At 43.5% G+C, this 25,770-nt stretch overlaps 2 protein-coding genes across 4 annotated transcripts; one reads left to right on the top strand and one right to left on the bottom strand.

Moving 5' to 3' along the window:
* The first annotated feature begins 1,878 nt into the window (after nucleotides 1-1,878).
* Nucleotides 1,879-9,650, top strand: LOC139537059 (U2 snRNP-associated SURP motif-containing protein-like). Its single transcript, XM_071337902.1, has 24 exons — nucleotides 1,879-1,987; nucleotides 2,613-2,706; nucleotides 2,789-2,900; nucleotides 3,003-3,112; nucleotides 3,195-3,262; nucleotides 3,356-3,450; nucleotides 3,563-3,627; nucleotides 3,782-3,947; nucleotides 4,072-4,277; nucleotides 4,924-4,967; nucleotides 6,002-6,106; nucleotides 6,202-6,268; nucleotides 6,380-6,549; nucleotides 6,693-6,855; nucleotides 6,971-7,050; nucleotides 7,153-7,240; nucleotides 7,356-7,484; nucleotides 7,654-7,834; nucleotides 7,927-8,001; nucleotides 8,081-8,144; nucleotides 8,279-8,426; nucleotides 8,672-8,782; nucleotides 8,891-9,111; nucleotides 9,209-9,650. The coding sequence occupies exons 2-24, from the start codon at nucleotides 2,620-2,622 to the stop codon at nucleotides 9,336-9,338; spliced, it is 2,685 nt and encodes an 894-aa protein (XP_071194003.1). The 5' UTR covers nucleotides 1,879-1,987; nucleotides 2,613-2,619; the 3' UTR covers nucleotides 9,339-9,650.
* A 152-nt stretch (nucleotides 9,651-9,802) lies between these two features.
* Nucleotides 9,803-25,351, bottom strand: LOC139537058 (WD repeat-containing protein 44-like). Of its 3 annotated transcripts, none has more exons than XM_071337901.1 (20): nucleotides 25,012-25,351; nucleotides 21,034-21,067; nucleotides 20,491-20,568; nucleotides 19,386-19,992; nucleotides 19,001-19,125; nucleotides 18,589-18,681; nucleotides 18,323-18,459; nucleotides 18,029-18,112; nucleotides 17,809-17,915; nucleotides 17,533-17,684; nucleotides 15,532-15,670; nucleotides 15,318-15,391; nucleotides 15,044-15,160; nucleotides 14,828-14,950; nucleotides 11,753-11,944; nucleotides 11,483-11,584; nucleotides 11,293-11,408; nucleotides 11,093-11,220; nucleotides 10,838-10,984; nucleotides 9,803-10,494 (listed from the first exon to the last, which is right to left on the bottom strand). In XM_071337901.1, the coding sequence occupies exons 1-20, from the start codon at nucleotides 25,023-25,025 to the stop codon at nucleotides 10,406-10,408; spliced, it is 2,658 nt and encodes an 885-aa protein (XP_071194002.1). In that variant the 5' UTR covers nucleotides 25,026-25,351; the 3' UTR covers nucleotides 9,803-10,405. The 3 variants fall into 3 exon arrangements, with proteins under 3 accessions (XP_071194002.1, XP_071194000.1, XP_071194001.1); XM_071337899.1 differs by lacking the exon at nucleotides 25,012-25,351 and adding an exon at nucleotides 21,848-23,531; XM_071337900.1 differs by lacking the exon at nucleotides 25,012-25,351 and adding an exon at nucleotides 21,848-23,526 and having other exon boundaries at nucleotides 15,327-15,391.
* Between the last annotated feature and the right edge of the window lie 419 nt (nucleotides 25,352-25,770).

A 25,770-nucleotide genomic window follows, 5' to 3' on the forward strand; every position in this document is an offset into this window, starting at 1 on the left:
TGTATTTGGTGAGTTTATCACCATTCTTCTCTGCAGATCCTCTCAAGCTCTGTCAGGTTGGATGGGGTATGTTGCTGCACAGCTATTTTCAGGTCTCTCCAGAGATGTAGCCACACCTGCATTGTCTTGGCTGTGTGCCAAGGGTCGTTGTCCTGTTGGAAGGTCAACCTTCACCCCCCTCTGAGGTCCTGAGCACTCTGTAGCGGGTTTTCATCAAGGATCTCTCTGTACTTTGCTCCGTTGATCTTTTCCTCGATCCTGACTAGTCTCCCAGTCCCTGGTGCTGAAAATCCTCTCCACAGCATGATGCTGCCACCACCATGCTTCACCGTAGGGATGGTGCCAGGTTTCCTTCAGATGTGACGCTTGGCATTCAGGTCAAAGAGTTCAATCTTGGTTTCATCAGACCAGAGAATCTTGTTTCTCATGGTCTGAGAGTCTTTAGGTGCCTTTTGGCAAACTCCAAGCGGGCTGTCGTGTGCCTTTTACTGAGGAGTGGCTTCTGTCTGGCAACTACTATAAAGGCCTGATTGGTGGAGTGCTGCAGAGATGGTTGTCCTTCTGGATGGTTCTCTCATCTCCTATGAGGAACTCTAGAGCTCTGTCAGAGTGACCATCGGGTCTTGGTTACCTCCCTGACCAAGTCGTTTCTCCCCCGATTGCTCAGTTTGTCCGGGCAGCCAGCTCTAGGAAGAGTCTTGGTGGTTCCAAACTTCTTCCATTTAAGAATGATGGAGGCCACTGTGTTCTTGTGGATCTTCAATGCTGCAGACATTTTTTGGTACCCTGTGACTCAACACAATCCTGTCTCTGAGCTCTACGGACAATTCCTTCGACCTCATGGCTTGGTTTTTGCTCTGACATACACTGTCAACTGTGGGACCTTATATAGACAGGTGTGTGCCTTTCCAAATCATGTTCAATCCATCAATTGAATTTACCACAGGTGAACTCCAATCAACTTGCAGAAACATCTCAAGGATGATAAATCAGGATGCACCTCATCTAAATTTCGAGTCTCATAGCAAAGGGTCTGAATACTTATGTAAATAAGTTATTTCTTATTTTTTTTATACATTTGCAAAAATTTCTAAAAACCTGTTTTCGCTTTGTCCTTATGGGCTATTGTGTGTAGATTGCTGAGGAATTGTTTTTATTTAATCCATTTTAGAATAAGGCTGTAATGTAACAAAATGAGGAAAAAGTCAAGGGGTCTGAATACTTTCTGAAAGCACTGTATATGGAGGCCATTTTACATTATGTTTACAGCAGCGCCTCTGGAAATGTGCTGATAAAATGTCAAACATTAATTTTAATGAGACTATGCAGTTGTATGAAATCATGAGCAACTTGTGTATTTCGATTTGCTTGATTACTTACGGTCGTTCAGTTACTCACATTAATTGTAAATTAACTACGAAATATAGCAACTTATTTAAAAACGTAATATTAATGTTTCATTTATTTGGTAATCAACACATTTTCTATCCATGTGGCCTACTTGCACTTACATGTGTATTGAGTAAAGATCACACATCCCAAATGTTTTTGGGTTTACAATAGATTTAATTAAATGTAATAGATTTTATAGCTAAATAACATTGCATGTATGTTATGATATTCTGATTTTATTATAGCCCACTGAAAGAGCCGACAACTCAGGTGTGGGTGGGGGGTCAACTAGATAGTACAGCCACAAAGTAGCACAGGCTATATAGTAAACATTTATGAAAACATACATGTGCTTTTTGGTCTTAATTTCAGGTTAGGCATAAGGTTAGCCGTGTGGTCACGGTTGAGGTTAAGGTTACGGTTAGATTAAGAAGGTCAATTGTGTAAATGGGCGGAGTTTATGACTTTGTGGCTGTGTTAACTAGTGACGACAGTTTTATTGGCCAGAGCGAGAAGTGACATCGCTTTTCCGCTATGTCCATTTTTGTCTATTCAAAATGGTGGAGCAATAACAAACGCATTGTACATTTCTACGGTAAGAAATGTGTAACTTTTAGTGTCAATGATCCATACTTATTGCGATGTAGATAATTCAAAACAGCTTTTATTTCATTTTTTTTTATTGCAGTAAGTTAAAAATGATCGCCGTAGCAAAGCTTCACGCCAGATCACACGACATGCATGCTAGATGTGGCCTAACGTTAGCTACCACAGTGATTGTATGGGGGGGTTGTCAGGGCTCGTATCAGCAGAGTTAGCTAGCTAACTAGAGTAAGGAAGCAAATGATAGCTGTCTAGATATTAATTAGCAAGGGTTCGTATCTGGCGACAGAAATGTGCAGGTAAGTTACAGTCAACAAATATGATGACGTGTAGCTAGCCAGCTTTACAATGTTAAGCGGATGGCCACATCTAGCTCGCTACTGCTAGCTAAACAGCTAGTTTACGTACCTGGCTAGCTACAGCACTTTGCTAACTATTTACTATACACCTGCAGATGTAATAAGTGTGCATGAAGTTGCATACAGCGAGCTTTTGCAAATGGGCACCCACAGTTCCAGAAGAACTGTAACTCGCAACACAAATACAATACGTTTGTGCGTCGGGTGTATGTACATTTCCTCCACTGACACTGATACGGTATTTCCGTTTATTTGCAGTATCAGCATGGCAGACAAAAATGGCAAGAAAGGGAAACCTGTAGGTGTTAAGAGAACATTGACCAAGAGAGAACAAGAAGATCTGAAGAAAAAGGTAAGATATTTGACCCTTTATAGATATCTGCAACAAAGTGTAGGTTTATTATTACAATTTTAAAACAATATCACATTTCCAGGAACAAGAAAAAGCAGCTGACGTTTTCGAAGAGTTTTTGGCATCTTTTGACAGTAACGACAAAAGTGGGGTGAAAACGTTTGTTCGTGGGGGAATCGTGAATGCAACTAAAGGTGAGCAGAAACATGCTGGCTAATACAGCTCTGGTGGGGTCTATGTTGCGAACACTTATTTTAGTGCTGCATGGTTACTCTTTCTATTAAATAATTTTGCAGAAGAGGAAGCAGCAGAGATCAAAAAGAGCAAGCTTTACCGACCGAACACGAAGTTTACTTCAGTGTCCCAGAATGTCTCACCAGCACACTCTTCGGAAGTCAGAAGGCCGGTGAGTCACCATGTGAATCTCTTACTGTAACCAAGATAATACTATACATTATTTTGCCCCCTTATGTTTGTCTGGTCCACAGATTGTTAAAAAGAAGACGGAAGAGAAGAAGAAGAGCAACCTTGAACTTTTCAAAGAGGAGCTAAAGCAGTATGTTTTTGACACGTCGTAGTAAATCATGTTTCACTCTTTATTTGACCAATTTGTAGTTCACATTTTTCGCTAAAATGACTGTTCTCATAGAATACAGGAGGAACGTGAAGAAAGGCACAAAAAAAAGAAAAATGAGCCTGGAGGAGGATATGGAGACTTGGACATACCACTAACACGACGATCAAGTAAGAGCCAGATCTGTCCCTTGCATTGGAAAAATAATGGCCTTTGTCCAAATCAAAGATGAACCCTCAGTAGCTTTTACATGTTTAGCTGAATATGCACGTCTTCCTCCAGTATTTGATGATGACCCAGCAACACCGAACACAACCAACCTGTACATTGGCTGCATTAACCCAAAGGTAAAGGAACTCTTATCTGCGTAGGATGTTTTGACAAAGGAGATATAGTCTAGCTTGCTCTTCTTTTGTTTGGGATAAGTTCAACTTACTTAAATGCTGACTTCTTTCATTTTTGTGAAACTGTGTTGATATGATACTTTATATAATGTGACAGATGAATGAAGAAATGCTTTGCAAAGAGTTTGGCAAGTATGGTCCCCTGGCAAGCGTGAAGATCATGTGGCCTCGTAGTGACGAGGAACGTACCAGGGTCACAAACAGAGGCTTCGTGGCCTTTATGACCAGGAAAGATGCAGAGAGGGCCTTGGCTGCTCTAGACGGTGAGCCTGTGATAAGAGAATGTTAAACATACTATTCAGTAAACGCTGCCAGATGATAAATGCACTGTCAAATGTTCCATTGACCATGTAGGCTCATGTAGGATCATTACTCCTTTTGCTGCAGGTAAAACAGTTTTGGGTTTTGAAATGAAGCTGGGATGGGGGAAAGCTGTTCGTATCCCTCCCCAGCCTCTCTATACACCCATAGGGGTACTGAAAATCTCCACACCCCCACCCCCCTCTGGCCTGCCCTTCAATGCTCAGCCCCGAGACCGCTTCCGCAATGACTTTACCAAGCCATGGGGCAGGTCCAAGGAGGAGTTTGACAAGGTAGGTTGGTTCTTTATTTAACACTGTAGGGTGTGTGCATGGTTCTTATTCAAGGTTATATTTTTTTGTTTTACACTACAGTTAATTTGCCAATTTTAGGTGTGTTTGTAAGCGGATATCCTATGCGGGGTGATATTTATCATAGGATCAATCAACTGGACATTGCTTAGAATTTGATCTAGAATTCAGAATTGCATTTAGATGCACACACAAGACCATGTGACGGTCATGTTCTGAAGTAGCAGTTCCGAGTTCCATTTCTCAGTTTAAATTCCAGTTGGTTTGTCCTATGGTGCATGTATAGACATGTTATGAATCTATTCCTTAGTCTAGTAGTGTCTTAGTTTTAGGATATGTCCTAAGACGGGGGGTTTGACCCAGATGGAGTTATGAGGTATTGTTACTGAACCATATTCAATCAAAATGTTACTGTAAAATTAAGAGGGTGGGGATATCCTATAGTATAGATAATTGACTTATAGTGTAGCCGTCTCTTGAATGTGGGAACTTTTTCCCTCATTCAAATAATGTATAGCTGTTACTGCTATCGTCGTTTTCTATGCTGTATGTATCCTGCAGTGTTTCATCTGTATATATACTCACTTTTTTTTTATATCTTCACTATTTGATTTGACTTCACGAACAGACTCTGTCCGAAGCCGTAGTCAAAGTGGTTATCCCAACAGAAAGGTACACACTCTCTATCCATTCTTACTACTACTGCTACTACGACTGACCAGCCGTTCTCACAGACAGAACACAGTGTTAGAGGCCCTGCCCTGGTGTACTGTTCCTGTGTACGTATGTGACCGACAGGAAGCCCCAGTCCTAAGTGCTATGTCTGTATGTACATGACTAATGGGAGAGGACAGCTGAGACCGTAACACTGTTTTTGTGCTTCTCTCCCTACGTGTGTCTCATAGTTTGTCCTGTTCTAACATTGGTCTGCATTAAGCCATCTTGTTGACATGGCCTATATTCAGGGAATTGGTAACCCCTGCTGCTTAGGACTGGGGGCCCTGTATATGACTAGTAGAGGGGCCAAGGTTCTCAGTTGAACATGGTTAAAGTGAAAATCTGGCCTAGTAAGCAAAGCCCTCAGTTTATTAATTAATGTCATCCTCATTAGATTAGTAAATGACACCATTGTAATCCTCTGTCGGGAAAATAGATTGTTAGACTTAAGTGAGTGTTGGAGTCAGTGAGTTAGGCCTATATCCAGTGAAACATACTGGTACTAACTTCAGTGGCAACCTTGGTTCTTCCTATCTGGGTTGGCTGAGACACTGCAGACAGATACAGCTAGAAGGCAGATGCGTTTTAGAATCAAATCAGTAGTAGCTAATAGTAGTAAGTAATGTTGTCACTTGTCACTATCATATATTGTCCCACTTTTTCATTTATACACTTAATATGTGGGGGGGAGAAGAAACATTATTCTAGACACATGACAAGGAAACACGTCATGATCACCTTCTGATGTAGCTGCGCACTAGGGACAGACAGTCTCCCCCACTCACTCGTTTGTGTGCAGACCAACACATCCTCAACATTGCTGTGACAAATGATTGCAGAGGGACAGTGTTATAGAAGAGAGACAGAGAGGTTAAGGGGCTTAGTGCCAGTGTGCAGTGAGAGCTTTGACATGGCCACTGGTCTGAATGAGGGGGGGGACGACAAGTCACAGCGTCTGGTCTCTCATCCCCTCTCCTTTTACTCCACAGGAATCTGTTGGGCCTCATCCACAGGATGATAGAGTTTGTGGTGCGTGAGGGACCCATGTTTGAAGCCATCATTATGAGCAAAGAGAAGAACAATCCTGACTTCAGGTAAGGCGCCATTGCTGAGCGTTCCCTTTCCCTCTTGTCATATCAATGATCATATATATTTTGAAACCAACGTTTTAAACTATTGATGATTTCAGGTTCCTGTTTGACAACAAAAGCCAAGAGCAGGTGTACTACCGCTGGAAACTCTACTCCATTCTCCAGGTAGGTCATGCCCTTAATCTGACCTGGCTACACCTCTATGGCCAGGAGTCCATCTCCCTACTCTACTCACTGCTGTGCCTCATCCGTGTCCCTCTCTCCCTCTATCCCCAGGGCGAGCCCCCCAGTGAGTGGAGGACGGCAGACTTCCGGATGTTCCGTGGGGGCTCCATCTGGAGGCCGCCCCTCCTGAACCCCTACCTCCATGGAGACGAGGAGGCGGGAGAGGAGGAACAGTCTCCCTCTCAGGAGGAGGAGCTGAAAAAGGGCCAGCTGAAGACCGAGTGAGTGTAGCTGTACATACAGGGGCAGAGAGGGAGGTTCTGAGGCAGACTGAAGATGAAAAGTTCTCTGAGGAATGTTATGAGACAATTGACTGGTGAAATTCAACGTTCTCTGGGCAACAAAACCTGTGTGTTTATTCCAGGCACAGAGAGAGACTGGAGACACTGCTGAGAGGGCTCACCCCTCGTAGGGAGGACGTTGGTGATGCCATGCTGTTCTGTCTGGAGAGAGCTGAGGCAGCGGAGGAGGTGGTGGGGTGCATCGCAGAGTCCCTGTCTCTCCTTCAGACACCCCTACAGAAAAAGGTCCCTCACCCACTTCCTGTACACGGGTCCATCCTATGAGTCTCACATGTGCATGATCAACCACATTCACGTGACATGCTACTCACAATCGTGATGTCCATCTTTATTTCCACAGATTGCCAGACTGTACCTGGTATCCGACATCTTGTACAACTCCTGTGCCAAAGTTGCCAATGCATCTTATTATCGCAAATAGTAAGAAGTATTTTTTAGATAAGTCTGTAATTATAGAATACACACGCTCGGTGGTCATACTGTGTGTATCTGAGGGTTTTCACTGTTTCTTTGTTCCTTCAGTTTTGAAGCAAAATTGCCCCAGATATTTGGTGACATTAGTGATGCATATCGAAACATACAAGCAAGACTACAAGCGGAACAATTCAAGGTAATAAGTGTATTTACAAAAATGACAATGCTTTATTGCCCTTTTTCAAGCTTGTGTTTTGTTGCCTTTACCAGAGCAAATACATTAACACTCACCTATGTTTGTCTTTTCTCAGCAAAAGATAATGGGCTGTTTCAGGGTCTGGGAAGACTGGGCCGTCTACCCAGAGCCCTACCTGATCCAGCTGCAGAATATCTTTCTGGGTCTTGTCAAGGCAGGAGATGAAGTGATCGAGAGGGTAGAGGTGAGCTGGATCTCAGGACAGGACCCTTCCTGGACGAGACCTGGAAAATAGTTTTGATCAATGCCTATTTGACTGATGACTGCTACATTCTCTGATAGTGTGTGTTACAATGCAGCTAGAAGCAGAGCTGAATTTCGAGTCATTGGTTTATGTGGGTATCTCACCTCAGGTGGCGTCTCCAGACCTGGATGGAGCCCCATTGGACGGGGCGCCGTTAGATGGCGCTCCGCTGGACGACCTCGACGGCTCGCCCCTGGCCTGGGACCCTGCCTCCCTGGATGGGGTGCCTGTTGACGACATCGACGGAGTTCCCCTGGGCGCTCCCATGGATGACATCGACGGAATGCCTTGTAAGTCAATTTCGCCGTTTTTTTTTTTTATCTGTGAAAAACCATAAAAGATTTATAAGCTGTGGACTTGATGTATGTTTTGTGTTTTCCAGTGGATGATCTGGCCCACTCCAAAGTGGCTCTGTCTAAATGGGAGAGGGTGGACGATGCTGAAGCTCTCCCACAAGGTACTATACACGTTCAGCACTGCAAACCCCACAATCACATCTCTACTCCTATCCCTCACTCTGCCTCTTCCTCTTTCAGCTAACACTGAATCCAAATGGGACAGTGTGGGAGAGCGATATTCTGGGGACAACATGAATGTAAGGTAAGAACCTGGTGAAAGCCATCTCTAAAAGATGTTGACATTTTTGGGAAGGCAACTTTTTCCTGAGTTACCATCATTGTAGCCTGTCTTGCAGTAGACCATAGAAGAATGGCTCTTCTTCTCTCCCCCTGCAGTGCTAACACTAAGGAAGGAGATGGCGAATCAGAGGGTGACAGCAGCGATGATGACAGCCCATCTAAGTACGACAGTGCTGATTTCAAGAGCTCCCTCAGTAGTTTTGAGATGTCTGAGAGCAAGAGGAGCCGGCTGAGAGAGCTGGAGGCAAGCACACAGTCTACTGGCACCAACACAGTACCACACACAACCCACTGCAGTAGTAATTCAGTCTGTCCATAGCGGCCATCCGACAATACATAGGTCTTTTATAGCGCTTTTCTAAAACTCAAATACGCTTGACTAATGTTCTGTTCTTGAAGGCAGTTGATTTGCCACTAATTTATGCAACAATTGGACCCACTGTTCTTGGTGTACGTATAGTATATCTCATACTATTGTCTTTGCTGCAGGTGAAGGTGATGCAGTTCCAGGATGAGCTGGAGACTGGGAAGAGGCCCAGGAAGTCCGGAATGAACATGCAGAAACAGGTGGAGCACTACAGGAACAAGCTGCTACAGAAGGTGGGTCTCTAGTGTGCTTTTATGTCGTACAGGCAATGGCCGAGGGGACCATAAAGCTGCAGTTGTACATTTGACCCAATAACTCACCTGGCTGCAATTGATCCTCAGGAGTTTGATAAGGATGACCAGGAGAAGAAAGAGCGATCCACACCAAAGTCAAAAGACAGATCAAAGAAAGAGGAGAGGAGAGACAAGACAGAGGAGAGCAGTAAAGGACGGGAGAAGGAGAAGAGTAAAAGGAGTCAAGACCGGGACAGGAGCAGGGACAGGGGACGTAGTAGAGACACAGAGGAACGGACACAGAAATACAGAGGACATTCTCCCTCAAAGTAAGGCCTGTGTGAAATCACTTGTCTGTGTTCTATTTAATGTGCTCAGTATTATATATATTTGGGCTGACTTATTTATCACCTACCTGTCCAACAGAACAAAGTCAAAGTCTCCCAAGAAGTCCAAGCGGTCCCGGTCGCCCTCGCCAGCCAGGAAGACGTGGAGGAGGTCTAGCTCCCGGTCACCACACCGCTCCCACAAAAAGACAAAGAAGAGCAAACACTGATCCAGAGGCCTGGACTCCATGCCTCTCCCCTTGACGCAGCAAGGTGACTCCCATGGACTGCCCTGCTCTGCCAGTGATTACCATGACACGGACCCACTACGCTCGTTTCCTCACAATGCCTCTGAACTGTCAGCTGTTTGTTCCCCTCCGTACCGATATCCTGATTGCTGCAGTCAAAATTTGGCAAATTTTTTGTAAGATGACGTTTGAACCTTATTTGTACAGTTTTGTTTTGCTGTTTGTTTTTAAACCCCATTCAGATTATTGCGACTAGTCCCTGAGACGTCACAATAAATCACTATTGGCATTGTGTCCATTGTCCAGGGTGGGGAATGAATTGGAGGCTACCATTATTGAATCACCACATGTCTCCTGTCCAGTCATTCAACCTTTCTAAACAGTTTTGAAAGTTTGCCTCAATATGAAAGGTAATCATCTCAAAGGAAAAAACAGAATGAGCTCACTTTAAAATGAGAATACCATTTACTTTATTAAGTGAATCATAAACAATGTAAAAAAAAAAAAAAAAGTGGTTCCATTTTATTATTCATTACACACTGACAGACAAATGAAGATTTGCAACCGTAATGATTGGAGTTAGTGCTTAGTTAACAAATTTAAGACCGTCATTCCTGGCAAGGAGGAGCGCGGGGGTACTAGAAACGCAGTCAAGTTAAGAGTAAGACAGCGTACCCCTTACACTCTGACAAATAGCTTACATTACAGTGTATTTTAACCATCCATCCCTCAGTTACCGGTCCTGCTTCAGACTGACCGTCTCACAAACCTGCTTTACTTAAAAAACACAGTGCACACTTGTTCTTTGTGTTAAACAAAAAAATGTGACAGGACATCCGTGAGCTGCTTCCTCCATTTACAGTTCACTTCCTCCACCTTCCCCTCATCCTCTACTACAGGGTCCCTGTTCTCCGGAGGATAACTCCTCCCGGAGCACTCACCCGTAGGCAATTGGCCGGTTTTAGAAGCGTTGGCAGGGCAGCGGGTTGCTCTGCCTCCATTGAAGGACTACACTGACGGCCAGATCAGTAGGGTTCAGGGTGAAGTGCTCAGTACTTTTTTACATTGATGAAAACCTTAATGGCGCCAGTGAAGTCAGCAGAGAGCAGAACCTCTGTATGATCAGTCTTCAGAGCCCCTGTGGACGAGAAATACCCTGTTTAGCATTGAAAACTACAAAGTTTCCCTATCGACTCAACTCATACCATCCATTGATCACTCTTAAAGATGGAAACAGCACCATGGCTACCCCAGCACTTTTGTTATTGTTTTGTGGAAGAAACGGAGGTGAGGAGAGTTGGGCAGCGTGGGAAAAACATTTGCAGTACATATTCTGCTGTTCTATAGCACATGCAATGATGTCAGAGTGTTTGTTGTTTGTAGTAATATCCCAAAACAGACGTGGTAGTTTGACCATTAAGGATCCCAGCTTTAATGATGAGTCGAGTCTCTCAGCATAGCTAAACAGGTGTATACTATACCTGAGGGAATGGTCTCCGAGTCAGTGGAGTCCAAGCTCTTACACTCTGCATCAGCCCCAGCCCCCGCTTTCTCTGCCCCCGCCTCCTGGGGGACAATCAGGTTAGGATGGGGTGCAAAAATAGCTGATGTCACTACTGCATTGTGGGCTGAAAAATAAGAGAAACTAGACTTAGTGGAAGGACACTACAAAAATACTGACAGTGTTTCATATCACCGACAGTAAAAAGCTGAGCACCACTACAGTATCTAGGTACCTTTAATTCCCTCCCAGAAGTCATTGCGGTCTCGTCGTACAGAGGTGAACTTGCTCAGGTCATGGTAGGTGCTCCAGATGTACACGTACTTATCCTCTGAGCCACTCACAATGAATGAGTAATCATGGCTGGAAAATAGAGTGACAGTTCGTTTACCGACTACATAAGAACATGCCAGACTGAGAAGGAGCCGTTCTCACCTGAAGCTGGCTTTGATCTGACTACTGCTGTTGACGTAACCCTTGTACTTCATGGACAGAGACAGGTCCCGCAGGTCATACAGGCGGATCCTGGAGTCATTGGAGGTCACTAGAATCTACCAACACAGTAAAAAGACTCAGCTAACAGATAGGCATGTCTGTGGGAAGAGTGCCAGGAGCATGGCTATACCTTGTTCTCTCCAGGCAGAGGCTCGATGCCTGTGATTTTCCGTCCTACTCGATTCCTGCCTCTGGTCGACCGTACGTGGATCTGGGTGTGGTATTTAAGGCGCTGAAATAAGAACCGACATTCGAAAAACGGTGAACCCTCTCCAATGTTCCTCGTTTCCAGAATTATGTCCTGCCGTTGTAATACTCAAAGAAGAAATCAAACAGCTGAAATAATGATTTTTCACTAGCCCTTCAAACTTGAGGAACAGTATGTCTCCCTCCACTGTACCTCAGTGTCGTAGAAGATGCAGCGGCCATCATAGGTGCCGATGACAGCGTACTTCCCATTCTGGCAGAAGTTGGCAGCAGTGATGAGGCGTGTTTGTCCGTCCACCTCGTTCCACAGAGCCACCTTCTTGTCTGGGATGTTCCACAGACGCAGCTTCCCATCCAGAGAGCCACTCAGGAAGTACCTGTCATCCTAGGAGAAATAACAGATGATCAGTCTGCTTAACAGAGCCAGAACATCGTCACAGCCGTGTATATCCCCCCGCAAGCGGATACCAAGACGGCCATCAAGGAACTTCACTGGACTTTATGCAAACTGGAAACCATATATCCTGAGGCTGCAATTAATTGTAGCTGGGGATTTTAATAAAGCTAATCTGAAAACAAGGCTACCTAAATTCTATCAGCATATCGATTGCAGTACACGAGCAAGTAACACATCTGACCACTGCTACTCTAACTTCCGCGATGCATACAAGGCCTTCCCCCACCCTCTTTTGGCAAATCTGACCATGACTCCATCTTGTTGCTCCCCTCCTATAGCCAGAAACTAAAACAGGAAGCGCCCGTTCTTAGGTCTATCCAACGCTGGTCTGACCAATCGGATTCCACGCTTCGATCACGTGGACTGGGATGTGTTCCGGGTAGCCTCAGACAATAACGTATACACTGACTCGGTGAGCGAGTTTATAAGAAAGCGTATAGGAGAAGTTCTACCCACTGACCCATAAAACCTTCCCTAACCAGAAACCGTGGATTGATGGCAGCATTCACACAAAACTGAAAGCAGGCTGGCTGGACTGTTTATGGACATATTTAATCTCTCCCTATCCCAGTCTGCTGTCCCCACATGCTTCAAGATGTACACCATTGTTCCTGTATCCTGAAAGTAAAGGTAACTGAACTAAATGACTATCGCCCCGTAGCACTCACTTCTGTCATCATGAAGTGCTTTGAGAGACTAGTCAAGGATCATATCACCTCCACCTTATCTGTTACCCTAGACACACTCCAATTTGTTTACCGCCCCTATAGGTCCACAGACAATGCAATCACCATTACACTGCCCTATCCCATCTGGACAAGAGTAATACCTATGTAATAATGCTGTTCATTGACTACAGTTCAGCATTCAACACCATAGTACCCTCCAAACTCATCATTAAGCTTGAGAACCTGGGTCTCGACCCCGCCCTGTCCAACTGGGTCCTGGACTTCCTGACGGGCCGCCCCCAGGTGGTGAAGGTAGGAAACAACATTTCCACTCCACTGATCCTCAACATTGGGGCCCCACAAGGGTGCGTTCTCAGCCCTCTCCTGTACTCCATGTTCACCCATGACTGCGTGGCCATGCACGCCTCCAACTCAATCATCAAATTTGCAGACGTCACTACAGTGGTAGGCTTGATTACCAACAACAAGATGGCCTACAGGGAGGAGGTGAGGTGTCAGGAAAATAACCTCTCAACGTCATCAAAACAAAAGAGATGATCGTGGACTTCAGGAAACAGCAAAGGGAGCACCCCCCTATCCACAATGATTGGACAGCAGTAGAGAAGGTGGAAAGTTTCTTGGTGTACAAATCACAGACAAATTGAAATGGTCCACGCACACAGACAATGTGGTGAAGAAGGCGCAACAGCGCCTCTTCAACCTCGGGAGGTTGAAAAAAAATGTGGCTTATCACCGAAAACCCTCAAACTTTTACAGGTGCACAATTGAGAGCATCCTGTTGGGGTCTATCACCACCTGGTAATAACCTGGTAAGGCAACTGCACGGCCCACAACCGCAGGGCTCTCCAGAGGGTGGTGCGGTCTGCACAACGCTTCACCGGGGGCAAACTAGCTGCCCTCCAGGACACCTACAACACCCGATGTCACAGAAAGGCAAAAAATATAATCAAAGACAACCACCACCCGAGCCACTGCCTGTTCACCCCGCTATCATTCAGAAGGTGAGGTCAGTACAGGTGCATCAAAACTGGGACCGAGAGACAGAAGCTGTTTTTCAATCTCAAAGCCATCAGATTGCGGGACGGTCGAGCTAACGTAGGTTGTGATTAGCATGAGGTTGTAAGTAACAAGAACATTTCCCAGGACATAGACATATCTGATATTGGCAGAAAGCTTCAATTCTTGTTAATCTAACTGCACTGTCCAATTTACAGTAGCTATTATAGCAAAATAATACCATGCTATTATTTGAGGAGAGTGCAGTTATGAACTTGAAAATGTATTAATAAACCAATTAGGCATATTTGGGCAGTCTTGATACAACATTTTGAAGAGAAATGCAAAGGTTTATTGAATCAGTCAAACTTTGCACATACACTGCTGCCATCTAGTGGACAAGATCTAAAATGCGCCTAGATTCCTAAGTCATATTGGCCTTTCTCTTGCATTTCTTGCAGATCTAATGTGTTATATTCTCCTCCATGAACTTAACATTTCCACAAACTTCAAAGTGTTTCCTTTCAAATGGTTCTCAAGAATATGCATTTCCTTGCTTCAGGTCCTGAGTACAGGCAGGTAGATTTGGGTATGTCATTTTAGGCGAAAATTGAAAAAAAAGGGGCTGATCCTTAAGAGGTACAGCCATTACTAGCACAGAGAGGCGGCTGCCTACCTACAGACGTGATATCATTGGCCACTTTAATAAATGGAACACTAGTCACTTTAAGAATGTTTACATAGCTCGCATTACTCATCTCATATGTATATACTGTATCCTTCACCATCTGTTGCATCTTAGCCGCTCGGTCACTGCTCATCAATATATATTATAATTATATATTCTCATCCCATTCCTTCACTAGATTGTGTGTATTAGGTTTTGTTGTGGAATTGTTAGATATTACCTGTTAGATACTGCTGCACTGTCGGATCTAGAAGCACAAGCATTTCACTACACTCGCAATAACATCTGCTAACCATGGGTATGTGACCAATAACATTTAATTGGATTTGAGAACAATCATAGCCAACTCACTCTGACCTTTTTTTCTTCTTTTTTTTTGTCCATACTTCAACCTAAACACGCACTGACAAAGGCACACGCTCATAGAGGCCCACTTACTCTGGGATGGAAAGCGATGGCTGTGACAAAGTCAATATGCTGAAAGCAGCATAGACACTCTCTCCTGGATATGTGCCACAGTCTGACCGTCTTATCCATTGACGAGGAAAGTAGGAAGTAGTTCTGGAATCAAATAATACAGTGAATACTAGGACAGTGTACAGGCGTTTGGGAGAAATTGAAAAGGGGGGCGTGGAAAGTCCTGCGTAGTCTCACCTTTGACCAGGACAAGTCCAGCAGGTCAGCCGTATGACCCTTGTACTTGCAAAAGGGGACTTGGCGGAAGGGGAGATTCTTGTCCTCTGAATCGGGGTCTTCAGGAACACTGCTCATCTGGGAACAAAAGAGGAACTCTTGTCTGTCAGGCTGGGGCTGAGGTCTCCACAGTAACACTGGTATAGTTACCCAAAGCAACCCTGACCATAACGTTACTTTCTTCATGTTTTACAGCTGACCCTCAACTCTAACCATGTCACTGATGGGTCCTAACCTTACTCACCCCACCGTCTGTGTCTGATTTGGAGGAACACAGGCTTTCCTGAGAGGGAGAGGGCGACACACGACCTGGTTGAGAGAAAACATAAGGGAAGAACCATGAGAAACCCACCAAACAAGCTTTACATTTACTAAAGGTGTGGCAGACAAACTATTTTGTTCAGAGACAACAGAGCTCAGCCCTTTTTAAGGTCTCATGATCTACCCACCTTCAGTGTTGTACTTTTTCCTCATGTTGTTGAAGTAGTCAAAGGCATTTTTCAGAACCCAGATTCGCACCACGTTGTCCTGGCCTGCTGTTGCCAACAACCTCCCACAGTGTGAGAACTTCATGGTCCACACTGCACCCTGAGGACCGGACAACAGAACAAGGGTTAGGCAAATATGCATGAATATATATTCTAGAGGTCGACCGATTCATCGGAATGGCCGATTAATTAGGGCCGATTAAGCTATTTTTTTTTACAGCTTTATTTAACTAGGCAAGTAAGTTAAGAACACGTTCTTATTTTCAATGACGGCCTAGGAACGGTGGGTTAACTGCCTTGTTCAGGGGCAGAACGACAGATTTTTACCTTGTCAGCTCAGGGATTCAATCTTGCAACCTTACGGTTAACTAGTCCAACGCTCTAACCACCTGCCTCACAAGGAGCCCGCCTGTTACACGAATGCAGTAAGAAGCCATGGTAAGTTGCTAGCTAGCATTAAACTTATCTTATAAAAAACAATCAATCATAATCACTACTTATAACTACACATGGTTGATGATATTACTAGTTTATCTAGCGTGTCCTGCGTTGCATATAATCGATGCATTGCGCATTTGCGAAAAAGGACTGTCGTTGCTCCAATGTGTACCTAACCATAAACATCAATGCCTTTCTTAAAATCAATACACAGAAGTATACATTTTTAAACCTGCATATTTAGCTAAAATAAATCCAGGTTAGCAGGCAATATTAACCAGGTGAAATTGTGTCACTTCTCTTGCGTTCATTGCACGCAGAGTCAGGGTATATGCAACAGTTTGGGCCGCCTGGCTCGTTGCGAATTAATTTGCCAGAATTTTACATAATTATGACATAACATTGAAGGTTGTGCAATGTAACAGGAATATTTAGACTTATGGATGCCACCCGTTAGATAAAATACGGAACGGTTCCGTATTTCACTGAAAGAATAAACGTTTTGTTTTCGAGATGATAGTTTCCGGATTCGACCATATTAATGACCTAAGGCTCGTATTTCTGCGTGTTATTATGTTATAATTAAGCGATGGTAGGCACCAGCAGGCTCATAAGCATTCATTCAAACAGCACTTTAGTGCGTTTTGCCAGCAGCTCTTCGCAATGCTTCAAGCATTGCGCTGTTTATGACTTCAAGCCTATCAACTCCCGAGATTAGGCTGGTGTAACCAATGTGAAATGGCTAACTAGTTAGCGGGGTGCGCGCTAATAGCGTTTCAAACGTCACTCGCTCTGAGACTTGGAGTGGTTGTTCCCCTTGCTCTGCATGGGTAACGCTGCTTCGAGGGTGGCTGTTGTCAATGTGTTCCTGATTCGAGCCCAGGTAGCGGCGAGGAGAGGGATGGGAGCTATACTGTTACACTGGCAATACTAAAGTGCCTATAAGAACATCCAATAGTCAAAGGTATATGAAATACAAATCGTATAGAGAGAAATAGTACTATAATAACTACAACCTAAAACTTTTTACCTGGGAATATTGAAGACTCATGTTAAAAGGAACCACCAGCTTTCATATGTTCTCATGTTCTGAGCAAGGAACTTAAACGTTAGATTTCTTACATGGCAATTTTACTTTCTTCTCCAACACTTTGTTTTTGCATTATTTAAACCAAATTGAACATGTTTCATTATTTATTTGAGGCTAAATTGATTTTGATGTATTATATTAAGTTAAAATAAGTGTTCATTCAGTATTGTTGTAATTGTCATTATTACAAATACATTATTTTATTTATTTATTATTTATTTAAAAAAATACAAAAAATACAAACAAAAAAAATCGGCATCTCTTTTTTGGGTCCTCCAATAATCGGTATCGGCTTTGAAAAATCATAATCGGTCGACCTCTAATATATTCACGCTTACATCTGCATTCATGGTTACATGCTGTATGCTTCAGTCATGGAAGAGGTCTGTTGTTCAATGGAAAGAAAGCACTGACACATTAACACCCAATCTTACCATGTGCTCTCCACTCAGGTCCTGGACCACCTTGACCTGATCAAAGTCAAAGGGGCCCTTGAAGCTGTGGGCTGCCTTGAACTTGACAGGCCGGGTGTAGGGCATCCCCTCGTCATCACTGGAAGACGGGTCATCCTGGTCGTTGTGAAACACTGAGACACAACCACACAGTGAGACGTCACCCAGCAGAGTGACTAAACCGCAGCAGTCGAATGTTCATCGGAAGAAAAAAAAAGAAAAAAAATCAGTGGATGAGGGCTGTGGGGGTTGGCATACCTTCGTCACGGACACTCTTCACCTTGTTGACGGCCTTCTCACCATACTCTTCAGCCAGATGCTTGGCCCGCTTCACAGACTTGCCCAGGAACTTCTTCAGCTGAGTGCTGTGGTAGTGAAGACAGAGGACACATGAAACACCATGAAACCGTCACAGACTGTCAGAGCAGAGAGGAAACACTAACCACAGCATGAGGCAGGGCACTATGCCATTTCTTACGTTTTCTGTTTCAGCTTCCCTCCGTCAGAGTCAGTCAATGGAACCTGGGCCTTGTCATCATCATCTGACTGTGCTGCGTCATTTCTGACAGGAAAAAACAGACAGACATCTTCCTCAAGATTTGTACTATCTTTTTTATGTATGGGACTGCTACCCGATATAGTTACCAAAACAATCTGTTAGCACAGGGGAGTGAATATATAGCTGTACGTTTTTTCAACCATAGCCCAAGGATTGGTGTGGCCCCATGATATATTACAGTCCTGGCTTGAGTGATAGGAGAGCAGTTCTTACGTGATGTACTCCTTAGTCCTCCTCATGATGTGTAATGTGAGTGGGTTGATCCCTGTGGGAAGCTTCTCCTCCGCCTGGATGAGAGGGATCTCCTCACCTGTGTCCAGATTCTTGATCATCACACTCGCCAGGATCTCCTATTACAGAGAGCCCAACCAATCAATGAATTAGAAACAAACACTCAAAAAGGTATGTGTAGAGAGTAGGCGGGCCCCTTTGTACAGGTTAAGGCTGGATGAATGAAAGAGCGAGACAAGGAAACATACCTCATCAGTCAGCTCTCTGCCAGAGTTGGATCGTGGACGCTGAGGACCTAGAGCATCACCAATGGGACTGGATGCCTGCTCATCCTCATTCTCCTGTGGGAACACACCAATATACACACACACACGCACTTACTACACTGGTTTTAATTCTCAGACAAAGGGGTATTCCGAATTGCAAGGGTCAAAGGCCTGTTGAAAAAGGAGGATAAAGAACAAAAAGTAAATCCACACTGGTACGCTGCCGCCGAAGTGTTTATTCAGAAGAGGACAACATTTTAACCCCAAACTAGGTCTTTGTCAGGACAAAGTTTTCCCCAAGTGCAGAAGAATATATACATTGGCTTCCTGAGCAGCAATAAGTGGACCTGTGCTCTGCGCCAATGGAAAGCATAGGAAACAAATACCCACTGACCTGTGCTGTGACAACCTTGTCCCCACTGGTGGCGCTAGCCAGGTCCAAAGAGTGCTGCAGATCCTTGGTGATGCTCCTCACTGTGCTGCTGGGAGACACCAGGCCACATGGCTCCTCCAGCTCCCCTGCATACACCGGCCAATCACACAGCAAAGACACAGGGTTAAAGGTCAACAGTGTCACCTCGTCTCCATGGTTACACAACTAAATGATCATGAGTAAGTGTGGGTAGAAGTGAACAGTGGAGAACAGTTATGAGAGGTCAATGTGTTCAGCTCAATGTATTCCATCCTTGCAGCAACATATTTAATTGACATGCATATCAGCATTTTATCTTGACCTTGTGCTACTGAGTGTGTGAGTATACAAGCAAAGCGTTATTTACCTTCCAGTCCTGCTGCCCTCATACACTCCTGGGACTTCTTGCTGAGGGGTAAAGCAGGCCGGGATGGGGGTGGTGGCCGTGGAGGAGCAGCTCCGCTGGGAGGGGGTGGGCGTGAAGGCGGAGGTTTCTTGGTGCTGGCCACAATGTCAGGCTCTACAGTGAACTGCCGTGGGGGTTTTGAAGGCCCCGGGTCAGAGGAGCCAGCCGGCTTGTCTGTGAGGGGATCCTGGTCTAGGATGTCTGCTGGTCTCTGCTCCCTGTCCCTGTCCTCTGCAGACACCCAGGGTAGGTCAGGAAGGTCCGGCGGGAGGTCTAGTTGCCCCAGGGTGCTGGTGATGTCTGGGGGCTGGACATGCTTCGGTGACGCTGACGACAGGCTGGGGATGTCTGGGAGAGCCATGGAACACGCTCCTTGCTGTTCCTGTGGCAGCTCTGATCTCTCAACCACAGGCTGAGGTTCCATAGCAGGATGCTCTCGTTCTACAGGGGCCACATTTTCGTCCGTTACCTCTGACTCTGCCCTTGTATCAACATTCCTCTCCTCCTTCAGCTGAGCCTCCTCCATTGCACTTCCCTTCTGGCTCTCCTCAATGATGCTGTCGATGATCTAGAAGGGACAACACATCATAGATGAAAACAATCATCAAAAAGGTAATATACTCATAACAGGATGTTTCTCTAATGAGGATTGTGTGGTCGTATGAGTGTATTCTCTCTGATAAAAGTGTTGTGGGATTTCCCCACACTTAAGGTGAGAGGGACGTGAAGAAGGAGTACAGACACACGTTGGAGGGGCTGTGTGTATGTGTCGATGACCTTGACAACTTAGTGGCGTGCCACACATCCAAATATTTGCTGGAGTGACAATGTAGAATCTGGTGACACCATGACAGACTAGCAGCATTTACATAGAGCCCAAAAACCAGCAATCATCAAAACACATTTACCGACATGATCAACACATAGTCAGGGGCTCAGTAACTATTAAAAATCCTCAGGAATATAATCAAACATATTTTTTTTCATAATGTCATAACCACAATGCCCTAGCTAAGTAGGGATTAATGAGCATTAGCCTAGATTTTAAGATAAGGAGGGGGAGTACCTGGATGGAGTCATCTTGGCGTGCCTCAGGTGCGGCCAGCCCAACAGCCACATCCTCTGGTGGGCTCTCTACCACCCCCTGCAGGAACACAAAACAAAATGTACAAGGAGACTGACAAGGAGAAACACTGTACTTTTATAAACTTGCACCTCATACAGTGTATCTACAAACAAACATTTGGGGATGTGCTTATGATTTGTAATATTTTACTAGTAAAAGGGATGACAATGTCCTGAATAGAGTATGGTAAAACACTAAACTGGCAACTCTGGACATGCAGTAGCAAACTGCTTATTGCAAACAACCCCAGGTAAGGCTGTGTTTTGGGTTTAGCCTCAATAGAACTCTTAAAGGCACTCCTCTAGCTCGTTTGAAAGTAGTTACCCAGCTATGCCCTTTAAGTAATGATTAAACTAAAACCAACACTCAGTTACAGTTTTTGACATCTCCTAAATTAAATGAAACTTCACTCTCTAGTCTTTAAAGAGATGGTTCTTAGGTTATTGTTTTTTACTGTCAAATGCTAGTAAGAACAATAAATACCTGAGGTGTGGGAAGGACAAACTTTGCAGGTGTCCTAAGTAATAAAAAGACAAGTGGAAGTGTTAGTCACAAGACTAGTCCTGATATGGTTCATCAGAATTACCTTTACCTAGGGCCTAGGCTACATTTCAGACGAGAGATTTGAAAGAAATCATGCTTGTTTTAACATTTCAAAACAAAAAACACAGGACAACCGTAAAGACAATTTATTCGGAACATGTAAGATATGTAATCATGCAAGCTACAGGAAATTACAGCACCTGTTACACCAGTGTTCTCCTGTTAGTTTAAGTTTGAGCAAATTAGGAAAAATACAACTTTACAACAAGCAACAGTTGAAGCCAAAACCACTGTAGCTATTTTATCTCAAATCACTCTACTATAATTATAGAAAGAAAAGTGTGTGCGTCTCAAAGAGACATGTCAATCACACTTCTCTCTCTCCATTACACTTGACCCCTCTTATATGGTCATGGCGAAAACAAAATTCCTGTTGGGAGACTTTGGCAATTGATGACCCCACAACCTTTTGCCTCTTTAAAAAGATGGATTATAATAAGACAAGGCAAAATCATCCACAGACTGGTGGCATAGTTGTTGCAAATAATTATAGGTAATGTTTTCGTTCCTTTATTCGAGAAGAGACACTGAATGTATGAGCAAAATAATTCTTACTTGCGAACATCTGGTTGAATTCATGTCAGTGGCCAGCATCATCATCACAGCTGATAACGTTTTTCAACACCAATAGCACAGTATATACACATGATATACCTTTATTTGAGCAACTGATGTAAGTAGAAAGGTTACTTACACTTTAGGAGATGGAGTAAAATTGACGTCTTCAGCAGCATCGTAGAATTCCTCTGTGTCACTATCTGACGCCATTTAGTTAGCTTGCTAACGTACCTAGCTAGTTTAGATGCATACAATCGCTGTAATATTTAGACGTGGTCGGTTTATTATGAAGACATACAATTCGTACAGGAAATAAAAAGGGTACTCCACTGAAAACGGACTTCTTTCCGTAGGATACACCCAGATGTTGCTAGCTAGCTAGCTACTAGCTAATGCCTGGGAGAGGCCACTCACCTGTGTGTACTAGCTACTGCCGGTACTGGCCGCTATTGCTAACATAGCCAGCTAGCTAACGAAGAAGGTGGCCCTAGTCTTCAGCTAGCTACCAAGTTTCTTGAATCAATTCATAAATAAATACTCTGAATTAAAGGTCAGCGCTAAAATGACTACCTATTACCGCGGTCTTCCTCGAAATAGGACTGCAGCCGCAACAAATTTAGGGCAGCTTCACAAACGAGGAAGAACACCCCCAAAAGATTAAAAACACACATTCGGAAATCTCGCGCGAACTTATTTGACAGCTTCAAAGCCCGGTTCGTCTCTTCTACGCGTCTCTTTCATATAGGCTGATCTGAAAACATAAAGCAAAGATGGAACCTGATTTGGTCACTTGTCTACTTCTTTCAGAGCTATTAAGGATTCACGTGTATTGTAAAATACATTATAGTATGTTTTGTATTTTATTAGGATCCCAAATTGCGAAGGCAGAAGCCACTCTCGCTGGGGTCCAAATAGCAGTAAATTAATTTGTACAGTAATAGTTTAATGATGACCCTTGCTTAGGCTCGATACAATCACCCCAAAGTAAGTTAACTGTATTGGAACAGTGTTTAGCAATAGAGACCGAGGTTTGACATCCACAAGGGGTGTTGCATTGTTCGCTACGATGGTGTCAGCAGTGAGATGGTGCCCGTGAAGCCATCAGAGAGGCGAACAGAACAGAGGGAATAGTGTAACGACCATAGAGATCCTATTATATTAGTATTCTGATTCCTAATTCTATGGAGCTGTGGTTAGTAGCCTATGGGCTGGGAGACATGGGTTCGAGATCCGCAATTGTTTGGTTCACACCTGTTGTCCTTTGATTACATTTTTTTTTTTTTACCGAGTCTTCTAGGCTTAATCTTTTAGCTCACTGACCGAAAGCATAGACTGGCTTGGGGAGCAAACGTAGTCTTCAGGTCTGCAGTAAAAAATAAAAACACAATTCATCTTGTTAAAAAAATATAGACTATTTCTGGCCTATTAGTGAGTCATCTATAACATTGATTTATAAAACAAACAACGATATTGTCAGCACAATGCTTTCTTCTGTGCGGTTTTACACCTTAAATGTATGGTATATAGTAATACTGCCAATAGCTGGACCACGCCTATGTTGTTTGGTTTTGGAAATTTTGTGGCTATGAAAAAGATTGATATATGAGGGTCTCGCCAAGATGGCGCTGTGCGCACACTCATTTCTCCGTATTAAAACTTGGAATTAAATTGTGAATCTCCTACAATTTAGCTATAGTTATCTGTCGTTTGACTATTTAATATTATTCAAGACTACATTTGATCTTATTTCGTCGAGTTCAGCCCTGATAAAAACGTAAAGATAGCAAAACGGCTAGCATTTGACATAGCATCACGTTAAATGAACATGTCCAGAAAGGCTCCACACTCATTTCTCCGTATTAAAACTTGGAATTAAATTGTGAATCTCCTACAATTTAGCTATAGTTATCTGTCGTTTGACTATTTAATATTATTCAAGACTACATTTGATCTTATTTCGTCGAGTTCAGCCCTGATAAAAACGTAAAGATAGCAAAACGGCTAGCATTTGACATAGCATCACGTTAAATGAACATGTCCAGAAAGGCTCCTGAAGCTCAGGCTAATGTTCTAATCACTAGCTTCCACGATTATGCTGTTGACTCAGTGTATATTTCCCATCTTTCTGTTATCAACAACGAGGACTTCCCCCCTCTACCATCACTCCAAGCAAACCTCCCGCCTCTAAAAAGGCAAGTCTGACAGTAACTTCAACTCAGCGGACATTGTCACCACGCTTTTGCAATTAATCAATAGTAGATCTGATGCCCTTTAAAAAAGGATTGCTAGCAACGCGGTCCAAATTGTAGCACTGAAAAAGACGATTGACTTCGCATGTGCATATGTAACGGTTTATGTAAATTGTTAAATTCCTGCATGAAATGGGTATTATGCCATCTCCTGGTAGATTAGTGTGTTTACATTGTCTAATACACTCAGCGATAAAGGAATGGGATTCTGGGTAATCCACAGCAGATTTATGGAGAATACTGTTTTCCATGTGGGTTTTATGCTAGCAAAAATTAATTTTTTCAAATTGGTAGCTAACTCGAAAATGCATCTTCTTTAGGATAATTATTTATATCCCATCGACTAATTATCATTATTCCATACTGTGTGTCCCATCATTGCAGGTAATTTATGACACATGTATAAAGTATATGTTTTATAAACTCATAAACACCAGCAGTCAGTGTATTAGCCGGATTTTGTTAGTTTAGGAAAATATGTGGAACATTCTAGGTGTATTATATTTCTTCGCCACAAGAGTGTGGCATTTTTTCAGGTAAATTGTATATATCTTGAATACTAAAATGGATGATAGTTTATTCTGATGTTGTAAATATGAGATTACACATGGAAACGATGGATTTATTTTATTATAGTAAATTAAGAATTGGTGGTTAAATCCACTATACGATCACAATGACTGATAGACGTTTCAATAGTTTTTTATGTTAGTATATTATATAGCAGATGTATGGAGAATTGCTGTGGGAGTGCTATTTATATCCCGTCGACTACTGATCATTCATCCATACTGTGTGTCCCATCATTGCAGCTTTGGAAATAAATGAACTATACATCCATTGCTCCTTCCTCTGTTGATTTACTGTGGGAGTGCTATTTATATCCCGTCGACTACTGATCATTCATACATACTGTGTATCCCATCATTGCAGCTTTGGAAATAAATGAACTATACATCCATTGCTCCTTCCTCTGTTGATTTACTGACTTGAGGGACGGGACCAGGAAGGTCACACATAGTGATAAGAAATTAAAGAAAAGGTTACTTACCTTGAAAAGCGCATCCAGAAAGAAGGGTGCACTGACGCGTGTGAGAGACGGGCCACCGAAATAGAGAGCTATTCAAGGCGTTGGAACTTGAAACTGCAGGGTGTCCCCGAGGTGGAGATGCAATATGTACGTCAGGAGACCACACGGATCTGCCAAGCTATTCTCCAGGAGGAGAGGACCAAACTCCCTGAAGTGATTGACATCGTTCACCGTCTCGGCTCCAAGCGTCCTAACAACTCCAAGCCCAGTAGCATCATCATGCAGTTTACGCAGCAGGTCTACAGAGATGCGGTGTGGAAAGCAGCGAAGAAGTCCACCTACCTGCAAACCAAACGTTTTGAAGTTTAATGAGGATTTCTCCAGGGTTGATCGAGAGAGGAGGGAGAAGCTGTGTAGCCAGTGATTGAGGCAGCGCGCTAGCAGGGAAAGACTGCATATTATTTCTGGGCGAGTGCCTTCATCAATATAACTGAAACGTATCCCTTCCTGAGAGCATAAACGTATTGCTGGAACAAATGCGTTCGTCCTATTTCTAAACACATGGATGAGCTTTGAACTTTGTTGTGGACAATGAATGTATATAATTGTTTGTATTCTGTTTCTGATAGAATTTGCTTTTATTTCCATTTTATAGGAAAAGGCCACCGCAGGAGTATTTTTGTTGCTGACTGACAGCTAGTTAATTTTAAATTTAGTTAATTGACAGCTAATTATTGTTGTATTTTTATTTTTTCACTCAATGGTCTATGAATATGCTGC

Source organism: Salvelinus alpinus, chromosome 13 (genome assembly GCF_045679555.1).
Source record: "Salvelinus alpinus chromosome 13, SLU_Salpinus.1, whole genome shotgun sequence".
Taxonomy (NCBI): Eukaryota; Metazoa; Chordata; class Actinopteri; order Salmoniformes; family Salmonidae; genus Salvelinus; species Salvelinus alpinus.

Coding starts and splice junctions, on each gene's coding strand:
- LOC139537058 (XM_071337899.1), bottom strand. CDS start 21,921: ATGGCGTCAGATAGTGACACAGAGGAATTCTACGATGCTGCTGAAGAC. Junction 20,569..21,033: donor TTGTCCTTCCCACACCTCAG/GTATTTATTGTT, acceptor GTGTTCCTGCAG/GGGGTGGTAGAGAGCCCACC. Junction 11,585..11,752: donor GCATCTTCTACGACACTGAG/GTACAGTGGAGG, acceptor TTCTTATTTCAG/CGCCTTAAATACCACACCCA.
- LOC139537059 (XM_071337902.1), top strand. CDS start 2,620: ATGGCAGACAAAAATGGCAAGAAAGGGAAACCTGTAGGTGTTAAGAGA. Junction 3,113..3,194: donor CTTCGGAAGTCAGAAGGCCG/GTGAGTCACCAT, acceptor TCTGGTCCACAG/ATTGTTAAAAAGAAGACGGA. Junction 7,051..7,152: donor GCATCTTATTATCGCAAATA/GTAAGAAGTATT, acceptor TTGTTCCTTCAG/TTTTGAAGCAAAATTGCCCC.